General features: G+C 50.8%; 1 protein-coding gene across 5 annotated transcripts in view; it reads right to left on the bottom strand.

Moving 5' to 3' along the window:
- The window catches only part of LOC126516484 (mediator of RNA polymerase II transcription subunit 15-like), a 136,923-nt gene that overhangs the window by 64,537 nt on the left and 58,990 nt on the right, over positions 1-13,396 (bottom strand). For 3 of the 5 annotated variants that reach the window (XM_055064104.1, XM_050166612.1, XM_055064106.2), the window contains exon 1: positions 8,956-9,574. The exons of the other annotated variants lie outside the window; for them this stretch is intronic. In XM_055064104.1, the coding sequence (XP_054920079.1) occupies positions 8,956-9,559 (604 nt within the window). In that variant the 5' untranslated portion in view covers positions 9,560-9,574. Of the gene's footprint in view, positions 1-8,955; positions 9,575-13,396 lie in introns of those variants that run through there. 5 annotated transcript variants of the gene reach the window in all.

Here is a 13,396-nt window from a genome sequence, read left to right as displayed (position 1 = left end):
ATTGTGGGAACCCCTTCCCTCCCACTCCCCCTCCCCCCCCCGCATACACACACATACACACACACACACACGGGCTCGCACGCGCGCGTGCCCGCTTATATACACTGGGATGCCGAACTCGCACAGACACACACACACCCACGCCACGTATACGTCGCCATCGATTAAGGCGCGGAATCGCGGGGAGGAAAGGAGGTGCAGGAGGAGGAGGAGCGAGACCAACAGGGACCGAGAAGTTGGGAAACCGACCAAACGGGTCAGCAGCAGCAGACAGGAATTCCAGCTTTCGCGGCAACGCCGTCATGCCACTAGAAGACTGCGCCGCACGCAGGACGGACACACACACACACACACACACACACACACACACACACACACACACACACACACACACACAAGCGCTCGCGCGCGTGTCAGAGGGACACATATGCCGCAGCAGTCAGGTCCAGAAGGCAGAGAGAGAGAGAGAGAGAGAAACCACCCCTTGCGTGTGTAGTGCGCAAACTTTCTTCCTTCCTCGCTTTCTTTCTTTCTTTTTCCTTATTTTTCTCCGACAAGTCGCGTCGAACGGCATGCTAAAAAGGGGAGCGCTATTGAACGGCACGGGCCCCAGTCAGCCAATTAGCTCGAGTGCTGCAAATAGTGCGCGCCTTAAGAGAACGTATTGTCCGTCACGCAACGCCTGTGTGGTGCGCTTGCATTTCTTCCCTTCGGCGTGTTTTGTGTTGCTTCGCATGTTTGTAAACGCATACAGAAGCCTCGCTTGCACTGTACCGGTATAAAGAAACTCGCTTCTTATATAAGCATGCATTCCAAAGCGCATAAAAAACACGCGGAAAGCACAACTCAGCTCGAGTTTCTTTCCCAAAGGTTCGCCGCGCACACGACCTTTCTTTCTTTCTCTCTTTCTTTCTTTCTTTCTTTTTAAAGCAGAACTGACTTATTTTCAAAAGCTGTAGAATCTCTACCGCACGCTTTTAGCACGTAAAACAAATACACTTAGCAGGTTACATATGTAGGTTTGGAAACACTTGGAACATATTTTAACGTTATGCTAAAGTTGGTTTCGGAATGCAGCACCTAGCGCCATAAGCATCATAGTGGCGTCATGGCACGGAACGAAAGTTGCGGGCGTAGTGTGCCAGTAAGGCTATATATATATATATATATATATATATATATATATATATATATATATATATATATATATAGGCATGACGACATTGCTTACTTAACACCAAATACGAATTATGCTTGCCTCGTTGTGGCGTGCATGGAGAAACCGCAGCAACCGCCGGATCGAAGCAAGTCTGTGCGTCATGAGCGAAACTGGCACCCAATTCGCAAGGCCTTTCGTTCGTACGAGTGTTCTTTCACATTGACTATAGGTAGACACCTTCGCTAATAATAAGTCCAGAATCAAGATTGGCCGGACTTTTTTTTCTTTGCTCTTACGCACGATTCGGTACGTAAGCGACTTTTTGCGAATACGCGGGCCCTAAAGTTCGCATAATCAAGCGCCACCGCAAGTTAGTCAGGGCGCTCAGACGATTGCTGGGCTTTTCCGCCGGACCTAAGAGGGTTCGTGCCTCCACTTAACGCACCGAAAATGTCGTGTCGGCACTACCTTTCACCACCTTTCAGCACTACCTTCCAAAGCGATCGGCTAACGCCAGAGGCTGAGTATACCAAGACAGCGTCTCGGCTAATCTTGGCTAATTATGCAGTTAAGCAGAATACAACAAAAAGTGTGACCCGCTCCATACAATAGTCAGAAACATGCATTTGATCGCGTCGTCTCATATATTTTAAACTCTGGCTAAAGTTAGCTGGGACACCCTGAATATAGGATCCACTGAGCTCGAGACGCGCCTTGGGCTGACATGCGTATAGGGTCGGCACCTCGCGCGCGCAAGGTTCATTGTCGACGCAGTATATACATATACGAGGTCAATCTTATTTAGGGGCTTCACATACAGACTGCCCACCTCCTAACTCGATCCACCTAAGCAGCGTCGCTCTGACGTCTGATGAAGCGTAGCGGCGGAAGTCCCGCCGAACGTGGCCCACCTGAGCATATAGAGCGCATAAGCCTCCATAAGTCGAAGCTATACAGATACAGTGTTCCGTCTCCTTAAATGTACGTTATTAGCCCGCCGGCGACGATTTACTAATTAACTTGCGCGTCCGCCAAGTCGATACAGTACACAGCTACAGGCCTTCTCCGAAACTGGGCGTCAGTTTCGCAAACGTCCCCGACTGCCTGCCGTGTTTGTCACGTGACCTCGTAAGAAGAGGGGGGGGCGGAGGGAGAAAGTCATAAGCAATACAGATAGTTACTGTTGGCGCTTCCCTCCTTGGCTCTCTCGGTATATTAGCTCTCGCCGAATTGCACAATGGGATGAACAACCCCCCCGCTGGAGGAGTCCTCTCGTTCATGGTAATGAGCAATCTGCCAGATGAACGGTTTCCCTCGCTCTTGCGGCGGCATTCGCGTCACGGATTCAGTGCCCGTACTCGGCCTCGCCGGTTAAGGACGGGGGAAAAAAAAGCTCGCATAAATTACTGACGACGCCCGTACACCGCCGCACGCAGCCATCTTGCGCACTTTTCGACGGCCTCTCTCTCGCTCTCGGCTCCTGGTGGCATCGAGCAATATGGGAGAGTTTGGCAAATGAATGATTACGAGAGTAGCCTCCCTAGCTTGCTTATTGAAGTAAGTAAATAAACGAAAAGCACGCCAATTTAAGGGTTCCAACAAACCAACGACATCTATAGACAAGGTGCAAGTCACCACTGTGATGCCACCACTGTATAACGTGTATAACCCGACAAAACCCAGCACACGATGTTCGGTCTGCTTGAGCTCGACTAATCGACACTACGGAGCACTTTCTCGAGAAAGTGAACGTTACACACTTGAGACGTCCATCTGGTGAGCTCTAACTAATACGCTAAATACTCGGAGCGTACACAACGCACGCATATTAGAAGTCCAACTGGCACGACTCAGTGACCAATGCGTTCTGGTGCCGAGCACGAGGTCGCTGGTTCGATTCCCAACATGCATTCCTAAAGGAGGGGGGGGCAGGGGGGCGGGGCGGGATCAACACCGCCGGTGTGCAGTGCTCCGGGTGCGCAAACAGGAAGGGCTATAGGTAGTCAAAGCTAATATGGGGGTCCTCCTCTATGTATACCGTAGCCGCTGTATTTTTGGACGTGAAACACCGCCGATCAAATCAATGAGCAATACTCTCCCGCAATAACACCGAATTCTTTTTCTCAATAGCCGGCGTTCTGTGCTGTATAGACATCGCCGTTCACCATATCGATCGGCGCGATAACGTCACGATTCCGCGGTGACGGCCAATCGCGCGCGGATCAGTTACGCAAGAGAAGGAATTCTGGCTATCCAGGAGGGGGTCTAAGGCTCCGAAAAATGCTGACAAATAAAATATTCCAAGCAGCAACTGCCCGTGTACAGCTACCGCACACGTTGCACTACGGAGACGATGTATACAGGGTGTTTCATGTAACTTGTTCCAAGGATTTTAAAAAAGTGGTTAGCGCGCAGCTGAATGAAACCAACGCACTTAGTTTGCCGTCACGTGACGCTCCATAGAGTAATATTTTTATATACCACTTAATTAGTTTATTAACTAAGATGAATTATGTTTTTTTTATGTTCACTTTATAGGGCCAAGTGCGTTTCGGTGCGTTGTAGAGGGGGTTCAGCAACGACTGATCCAATTTTTTGTGGCAACGTACATCCTGCATGGCGATTTTTCTTTTTCGGCGTTTAAAGCAAGTCCGCGAAATATGAAATAAAACCACGTGACCGCGGTCGTGCGCTATCGTATTGCAGCGCTTTCAGCGTATTGCAGGCACAAGGCGGCAAACCATGTGACGCTCGTTTAATTCAACTACGCGGCTAACTTTTTCTTCTTTAATCCTTTGCACAAGTTACGTCAAACGCCCTGTATGCAAGCGGCCTTTGAGACACAGATACAGACACGGCTTTCAATTTACGACAACTCAAGAAGGTTTGGTCAACAAATCTTGTTAGCGGCAGCTCGTTCTACACTCGCAAAAGGTAGGAGCATATGCATTTGTCAGGTTGTAAGCCTCTTAAGTTCTGCGCCCGGTCCTGTATATAAGCTGGACAAGAAAACTGAAAATGAAATTAAAAATTAAAGATAGCGCGCAACGCAGACAATTAAGGACGAACGAAAGCGCAGGCTGGTGTACAGACGCGAGAAACAGACGTATGTACAGACGTATATACGTGCAGGCAACGGAAACAGACGAACGAACAGACGGGAGGAGCAGACGAATGAACAGGAAGTTCGCTCCGGCTCCACGTGTCTGTACCTCATGGACCTACCTACGCGTGTTTCACTGCATATTTCCTTCAGCAGTTTGGCTGACGTCAACTACGACGTCAGTATGAGCGCACCGCAGCGAGCCACATGCGTGTAGTCGGGAGCTGCTGCTTCCGCGGCGTTGCGCGCACGCGCTGTAAACACTACCAGAAAACAACGTTTCGCAAGTTCCCGGACACGGCACTCAAGAGAAACCCGACGCCTTCTTACACGCATGGTCTCCGCAGCCCTGTCAGCAGATTCATAACACACGACTTATCCAGCAACGCTTCGGCAAACACTTATAAATATTTGAAATCTGGCGTTTTACGTGCCAAAACCACGATTCGGTTATGAGGCGCGCCGAAGTGGGAGACCCCGGATGAATTTTGATCGCCGGGGGATCTTTAACGTGCCCGCAATGCACAGAACACGGGAGCTTTTCATTTTGCCCCCCACAGAAATGCGGGCGCGCCACGACCGGAATTCGACCCCGCGACCTCGTGCCATAGCCGCTAAGCCACCGGGGCGGGCGCTGCGAAATAAAATCGCGTAAAACAATGTAGGTCCAAGACAGCTGTATATACAACGATGCGAGTGGTGGTTACCGGAGGCATCACCACCTTTCCCTGCAGTTGATTTTTTAATCATGTCCCAAACCCTGTTCGTACACTCTTTGTCATGAATCCGTACATATTCGCAACGTAATGTCGTAATTACGAAGGCCAAAGGCCTCTCCCCCCTCCCTTTATTATTTTTTTAATTTTGTATTTTCACACGCATATTTGATCTCTTCGGGACAGCCATGCAACCTGCATGGCGTCAATCCGGCTGGTCTAATTCGCGCGCAGGAAGCCGAAAATGCAACCCTGATAATGATCACAAATAGCTTAACACGCGCGCAAAAGTGGCAATGTAGCTCTCTATCTCAAACGAAGATTGCATATCATATATATAGACGGGTAATTGCGGAAGCGACTTGTTGACTATCTCGTACCTTCTCCGTTTCTATATGCCGAATGTTGATATGCTTATATTCAAGTGTTTTCATATACACTCTCCATGCGTGTTTCTTTTTTTTTTTTTCTTCTCTATAATATATTCACTTTTCTCAGAGAAACAAACTTCTTTTGCGAATACTAAATGGACACCATAATAATATATGAACCATTATGGACCCGGGAAAGACGATGTCGACATCTATCTGCACTTATATGGCGGAAAAAGAGTTAATTATTAAAGGAAGGCGTAGGCAAGAAAAAGAAGAGAAAAAGAAACGCAAGAAAACCAAAACCGTGCACATGAGCTAACTACAGATAGGGAAAGGTAGTTAATTTGCAGCATGCGTTTCATACGCCCGTTCGCAGTCTGGCTATTAATTATGCCACCGCCATTTCTCGAAGCGCCTGCGGTACTCAATAAACTACTTTCTTTTAACGATAGTAGAAGTGGCAGTAAAAAAAAAAAAAAAAAAAAGACGGACGGGCCCGTGGGTTACTTATAATCGAGGAAATACAGGTAAGGACTCGGCCTCCGTCGCGGAAGTTGTGTGTTTCATAAACACGGCGAATTACAACAGCACATTTTACAACAGCACATTTTGGCACGCGCATGCGAACGCCAATTTCATTCCATCGCCCCAACCGCTGCCCAAACGCGCATGCATAGAAGGAACATCCCGGACCCGCTAACTGCGAAGGCTACTTCGCTATTCATACCTGTCAGGAGACGGAAGAAAAAATGGTAATTATTAGCACGTTGTGGTTAACCTATTATGAAAATGAGTCGCTCTTTCCGGCTATTGCATCTCTCCGACCAAAGTTAACGACGGACCCGTTGGAATAAAGAAGAAAAAGGTGAAGAAGACAGGGACGCAAAAATAATATCTATAAAGAAGCACGCTCTAAAAAATTAAGGAACAACGAAAGAAATAAAATGGTCGAAATTTACACCATTTGAGGTTTATCTTGTCTCCTTAACAGGAGACAAGATCACAGGAGACAAGATCTTTTGCATACGCTTCTAACAGTTCTGCGTTCGCCACCCCCCCTCCCCCCCACACAAAAAATAGAAAAAAATCACCACCGGTCACGGTAGCTCTGACGGCTGTGGCGTCGCACTGGCGACCACGAGGTCGATGGTTCGGCGGCCGCCTTTCGAAGCGAGCGGAATGCAAAACAAACGCGCGCGCGTGTATACCGCGCATCGGGTACATGCCGACGCGGTCAAAATTAATCCGGAGTCCCCCACTACGGCCTGCCCTAGCAGTCAGATCGTGGTCTCGGCACCTATAGGCCTCTGAATTTAGTAACCCTCTAAAAAAAAAGGCTAAATGCGATTTTCTTTTTCCCGCGTACTCCCTGGAGGGTCTATCTAAAGAAGCATCGGACTATACACGCACCAACCAAGCTGCTACAACATCGGCGGTGCATTCGGCGTCGACATAAAGCCGCGCAAGGGAGAGTGTGTGCAACGGTGCGGAACTCGCTCCAGATATCTCCTCCAATGTACCGACACGACCGACCGACCGCCGGCAAGCGCTATTCTGTCGTACACCGCGTATTGCAAGAAGACAGGAGAACAACGCGAGCGGGCGAATAAAAAATGCGGGCCGATTCCCAGGAGTGTGCATCCGGCAGGAGAAGCGCGTGCACGCGGAGTGGCTTGCATCCCGCTCCGTTAACGACTGTGCAAGCACGTAGATAGATAGCGGCGTACGGGCGCGCTGAGCAAGCGCAAAACGAGGACGACAGGTGTGCGGTGGCGGGGCGGGGAGGATTTATGCCGAGCGCCGCCAACGGACGGGCAGTGCGACCGCGAGCACAACTTTCCGCGAACCTGTAGCTCACCGGCCCAGCGGCGATAGTTCTTTTCTTTTCCCCCCTCTGTGACGTCAGCGCGATGCAGTGCAGGCTGCCTGAGTTCCCAACAAAGAAGTTATAACTACAGAAAATCCTGACGCTCGCTTCTACGGCAGCTACAAGGTACGGCGGTTCAGGCACAATACGCATTCGATTACACCCTCGTTGGGGTACGCGAATTTGTCTCGACTTAATCCTTCAGATTTCAAGCGGAATTGCGGACCTCTGAAATTGATCACTTCTTTTTCAACAAAACTTATTGCGTTATAACTGCAACAATCCCCTACGAGCATGCGTTTGCGCAAAGATGCATTGTCCTCGTGCGCTTAGAACAATATTTCTTGGAAACTTTGAAAGATAAAGCGTTACATCTTATCGCACTTGGCCTTCATACGGAACGTCACAGCGACGGCGACACCGACAGCAAAAATTCGCCGGGAGTGTCCCCGTAACTGCTATCGCAATAATACCAACACTACGAGAACGTCAGAACTCGTAAGCACGAACATTAGGCAAAGCCGGGTGCCACATTCACGATGCCAATCCATAGCTATGCCGGAGTTCAGTGCCGGAGTTCACGCAAGTATTTTTCTCTTTTCTTCAGGAAACGCAATGGCGTAAACGACACCCGAACGCTTATACCACTTGCACCTTCCTTCCTCAGTGACGACGACTGAAGGACTTCGACGCCAACACCTCGACTCCAACCTCTCGAAGTGTTGACGACGGTTGACGAAGGCTTTTTGACGCAGGCAGGTAGGTGTCCGTAGGTAAACAGATCCGTCCTCGAAAGTTTCCCGTTCGCATTCACCAAGAGAAATGCTGTCCTCAATCTAAGCGTGGAACGACCATGCGCCTGCGTACGACCTTGCACGGTGAATCGCACGAAGCCACCTTCGAGGCCTTGCACATCAGAAAGAGAAGTATTTCGCTCTTTTAGACCGATTTAGATGTTTCAAGCGCAAGTACACAAGTTTACGTTGTCGGTTACTGCCCATACTTCTCTCCGCTGTATTCGTTAATTAAAATCAAATCTGGAATCGATCGCGGGCATCACGCGCAAACATCCGCTTTCAAAGCGAAACGCGACACGGCGGCATCGAAAGCAAACGACCACCACCTGCCACCACTCTTCTCCACTTAGCTTGGGCAGAAAGAAAAGATAGCGTCAATTCCTGCGACAAAATCGAACCCCGTCGTCTGAGCGCTAAGAACGAAGATTCCGTTAAAACATAGTTTCGGTTTCACATTAGAATTGCAGTAGATCAGCCACATACAGACGACAAACACGACAAACACAGGTGGCGCAGCAGACGACCGGCAAAGCAGACGATGCCAAAAGCACCGCCGCCGCCGAATCGGCCGAGTTCCGACCACACACATACCGCGCGCATCTCCGCTCTAAACCACCAAGCTCGAGCGCGCACGCGCGCGTGATACAGTCGCCGCCCGCGCGAGCTTCGAATGCTCACGAGCCGCGTCGACGTCGGAGAGCGAAGGAGCGCTCCGCGCGCTCCGTACGATCGGCACAAGATGTGAAGCGCGGCTCGAGGCACGTGCTTGCTTGCTGCGCTAGGGACGACGTCGAAGCGCCGCCGCAGACACGCGCGGTAGAAACCACACGCCAGCTGCTGATGCCGCCGCGGCAGCCGCAGCAGCAATACCACGCGCACAGCGCTTATTAGAGGGCATCGGCATATATGCAGCGACACGGGGAAAGCACTTCTACGTACACGTGAGCAAGCTGAGCAGCGTCGGTTCGTAGCCTCCCGTGGTGACTCCAGTGTGCTGAGACCCGTAACGGTGCTGCTGCTGGTGTTGCTGATGGTGCTGATGGAGGTGGTGGTGTTGTTGTTGTTGGTGCTGCTGCTGCTGCTGCTGCTGCATCATCAGCTGTCTCGCCGGATAGGAAGGAGGCGGCGGAGCGGCGGCGGCGCCCCGTGCGCTCGCGTACGGCGGCCTGCCGGCACCGCCGCCCGCGTAGTCCTCCCATGGCGGCAGCCGGTCCAGTGTCCGCCGCTGCGCTGTGCGAACACACCACCACCACAACCGACGTATGACGACGGCCGCGGCAGCAGCGGCGACCACGACAGCACACAGCGGGGGCCTTCTGCCTCCGGCGCCGCCGAAGCCGCCCTCTCTTCGCCGTAGAGCCGCCTCCTCGCCCGCTACGCCGGCGACGCCGCCGCGCGCTCGCCCCGCCAGCCGGCCTGACGCCGCGGCCCCGTTTCCGTTTGCTTGTGCATCCTTCCATCGCTTACGGCATCGCCCTCCCTCTTTCCCTCCCATCTCGACGCCGGCGGCAGCCGTTCCTTCTCTCTCTCTCGCCAGCCCCATTTTTCATCGCTACCTCGCACACACGACGGTGGTGTGGTACGTGGTGCGTGGTAGCAGAATTCCTGTCGCTGGCAGCGCGCGAGAGGAGAGACGAGGAGAGTGTGTGTATAGAAAAGAGAGTGTCGGGGAAGGTCACCACCAACGCCGAAGGGGTGATGATGACGACGACGGCTATGACAACGATGGACGCCGCCCACGCCCGTTTGATCGAGCGTGCCCCGTTTCACACATCAGCGAGCGCGAGCGGCACATGCCGCGCGGCGGGGTTTAATACCGCGCGAGCAGCCCTCGCAGTCACCATCGGCTATGCCGTTCACGCGCGCACAGAAAACACCTAAAGCCTCCCCTCTCGAGGGCCCGTCTCCCTGTTTTCCATGAAGCGAAACAACCGAGCCTCGTCTCCCAGCGCCGGTTCTTCGCTGTTTTGTGTAGCGTGTTTGTGTGTGCGTGCGTGCGTGTCCCGAAAGGCGAGAAAGACGATGATGTGGCAGGAACAGCAGCGGTAGCTGCCGCCGCTGCAGTTGAGCGAGAAACGGACGGAATGCAGTCCGACGAGCACAGAACAACGGCCTTCGACCCCCCCGTTTCTCGAAGAACCCGCGTGCATATTTGCGCGTGTGTGTGTCCGTGCAGGAGGAGCGCGTCTGTTGACGTACGAGCCCTCCATTCCGAGCGAGACGCACGCAATCTCCTCGTCGGAGCTCCAATCGAACCTCGGTCCTCCTCTCAATCTTCGCTGCTCGTCAATATAACCGGCATCTTTCGCTACGCGCAGCGCAACAACAAACCGCGTCTGGAAGGCACACCTCTCGCTAAACCACACAGGTGGCGCCTATGAGCACCGAGGTTCGTATACATTGTAATGGAATGCCGATACATCCATCCAGCCGGAGACGTAGAAAATGTCCATGTCACAGAATGGACGCGGTCGAAAGCTGACGGGAGCGTTAATTCGTTAGCGGTGGAGATAAGCAGGATGCTACTAAAGCACATGGTTGGAAAAGAAGAAAAATTGCGCAGCTCCGACGCACATTTCGGAACCGATCTCCAAACGAAGTTTGACTGAAGCGGTTCATCATCATCATCATCAGCCTGTTTTATGTCCACTGCAGGACGAAGGCTTCTCCCTGCGATCTCAAGTTGCCCCTTTACCGGTCAATGAAATGCTGTAAATTCACAGGCATTGGTAACCTTACGAGATAATGCAGATACAGCAGGCAAGTAGGTCTCTCAGAGGGCTAGGTGACACAAGCTAGGTCCCAAACGCAATACGCCTGAAGTATCCCTTCAAAATTCACGAGAAGAAGCATACTGATATGCGTCATGTCTACGAATATATATATATATATATATATATATATATATATATATATATATATGGACATTTACGCGTGCCTTATCTCATCGGTAATCGATTGCGGAATACACTATCCGGTAGTCATATTTAACACTGAACCCTGCTATAAACCGCGCACGAGCGCGAAATTCTGACGACACGACAGACGAGAAGAACGCGAAGAAAGCTGGACGGGGATACGTGAGTTATAACACGAATCAGAGTCAATACATGGGCGTCATGCAACGGAGCTCTTGGTGCGCGAAACGGGTGGAGCGTTTGCCACACACGTGCGCGCGCCCAAGAGGCTTGATCGACTCCGCAGCGATATGAGCTCGGCAAATCGCTGTTACTGCCGGTTCTTCAGCAAAGTCATCTGGTTTCGCACGTCGCGTATCGTGAACCGTTCTTCTGTAGCGAGCAACGAACGAGCTCGCACATTTATACAGCCAACGTTTCTCTTTCTTTCTTCCTTCATATTTTTGTCGTCGCTAAAGACGCAGAAGTGTGCGCCACGCCTCTTCTGTGAGTGATTCGTCTACGCGCATATTAGCCTGCCGCAGAAGCAAGCTCCGACGCAGTATTAGACTAGCTGCCAATGAATCCAAATTCTACGTTGTCACCAAGAGCTAGAGCGAATTAATGCTTCAATGTGGGATCGCCACCTACCTCCGCGTCTCTTCAGGGTTGCTTCCTGGTTCAATTTTCTATTGAAGCGATAATTTCACTTTGCGTACATCCTAACGACAAATTACAGGGCGAAACACGGAATAATTCCCCAGTGGAGTTTTAAGCAACAAACCCAATTCATTTTTTTCTTCTTCTTCTTCTTTCATTAACTCCCAGCTCGACGTGTTGGAAAGAACACGCGGTTCTTCAGACTTTTCAATTCACAATAATAATGGAGTGAAATACGGTCACAGATTATTCGAAGATATTTTTTCTGACGCCCAGGGCATATTGTATGCAAATGGCAGCAAGCTCCACAAGTATATTGCAGAGTAATGTCCTCAAAGGCGATGCGACACATGGCTGGTCATTTGCGAAATATCATGGCCAATCATAGCACATATTTGCAGCACAACGACGGCAAATTTTGTAAGCAGTACATCTTGCAAAAAAAGAAAAAAAAAAGAAACTGAGCGATCTACGCGACACAGTGAAACCGTAACAGCCATGACGAGCACTGTTCTGACTTTTCTTTTTTTTTTTTTTTCGTGTAGTAAGTGGTGTTTACTATATGATGTAGAATATATACCAACTAGCCTAGTTTTCAATTCTACTGAACGAAATTTTTTATTTTTGAAAGGATCATGGGGTTTTACGTGCCAGAACCACTATCTGATTATGGGGCCCACCGTAGTGGAGGACTCCGGAAATTTGGACCACCTGGGGTTGCTTAACGTGCATCCAAAATCTAAGTACACGGGTGTTTTCGCATTCCGCCCCCATCTGAATGCGGCCGCCGTGGCCGGGATTCGATCCCGCGACCTCGTGCTCAGCAGCCCAACACCACAGCCACTAAACAACAACGGCGGGTGAAATTTTTAATTTTTAAGTAGCATTGCTTACACTTACATTTCTGAAGACAGTTTCGTTGTTCGTTTTCTTTCTTTTTTTTTTTTTCGAAGCCCTTAATTTTCTGCAGTACATTATACGATTCCTACAGGAATCATTGGCTTTAGAAAGGGGCAAGCACGGGAAGATTATTAAAGGCGGCCTTAGGGCAAGAAAAGCTTACCTAGTTTCCAATTGCGAAAGCGTATAATCTACCTGCACGTTTCTCTTCAACGCTATAACGAAACGCGCAGGTTTCGTTTATCTCTTTATAACGAAAAGCGCACACCCCTATACGCCGCGTAGAATGGGGCCACGGAGGTCGTCGTCCCCCCTCGCCGCCCGCCCCCCTTCCCCAGCATGCGGGGACGTGTGGGCGACCAAAGAACTGCTCGCAACGACAACGACGATGTGCGGCCCGCTTTTTTCTCGTCATGTGTATACTCTCTCTCTCTCTCTCTCTCTCTCTCTCTCAGAACTGACGTTGTTTACAAACAATAAAACCCGCCCGTGCGCGCACACATGGTGGATATAAACGGCGACGTGGGCGCGCCACCTGGAAAGAAGGAAAGACAGAAAGAAAGAAAGAAAGAAAGAAAGAAAGAAAGAAAGAAAAGTGAGCTGGCAAGAGGTGGGACGCCGCTGAGAAATCGCGAACGGACAACAAGCGAGCTGCTCTCCGACGTTCGGAATCTATTTGCAGAAAAAGTTAACGCACGCCCACACCCGCTTGCAGCGTCCAAACGGTAAAGGAGTTTCAGAACCCACGGTCGGCGGATTTTTTCGAGCGACGCGCTATAGGGTTGCGCATCAATCAAAAAACTTCGCGCCAGCTTCGCTGGCGCGTCAAGCTTGGCTCGCGTCGTCCACTATACATACTGGGTGGCCAAGCTAAGAACTCAGTACAGCTCTCGAGAGGACGCCGATACCGAATTAACGGACTT

This window comes from Dermacentor andersoni, chromosome 3 (genome assembly GCF_023375885.2).
Source record: "Dermacentor andersoni chromosome 3, qqDerAnde1_hic_scaffold, whole genome shotgun sequence".
NCBI lineage: Eukaryota > Metazoa > Arthropoda > Arachnida > Ixodida > Ixodidae > Dermacentor > Dermacentor andersoni.
Note: the sequence above shows the minus strand (reverse complement) of the source record. Positions and strands in the feature narration are given on the sequence as shown.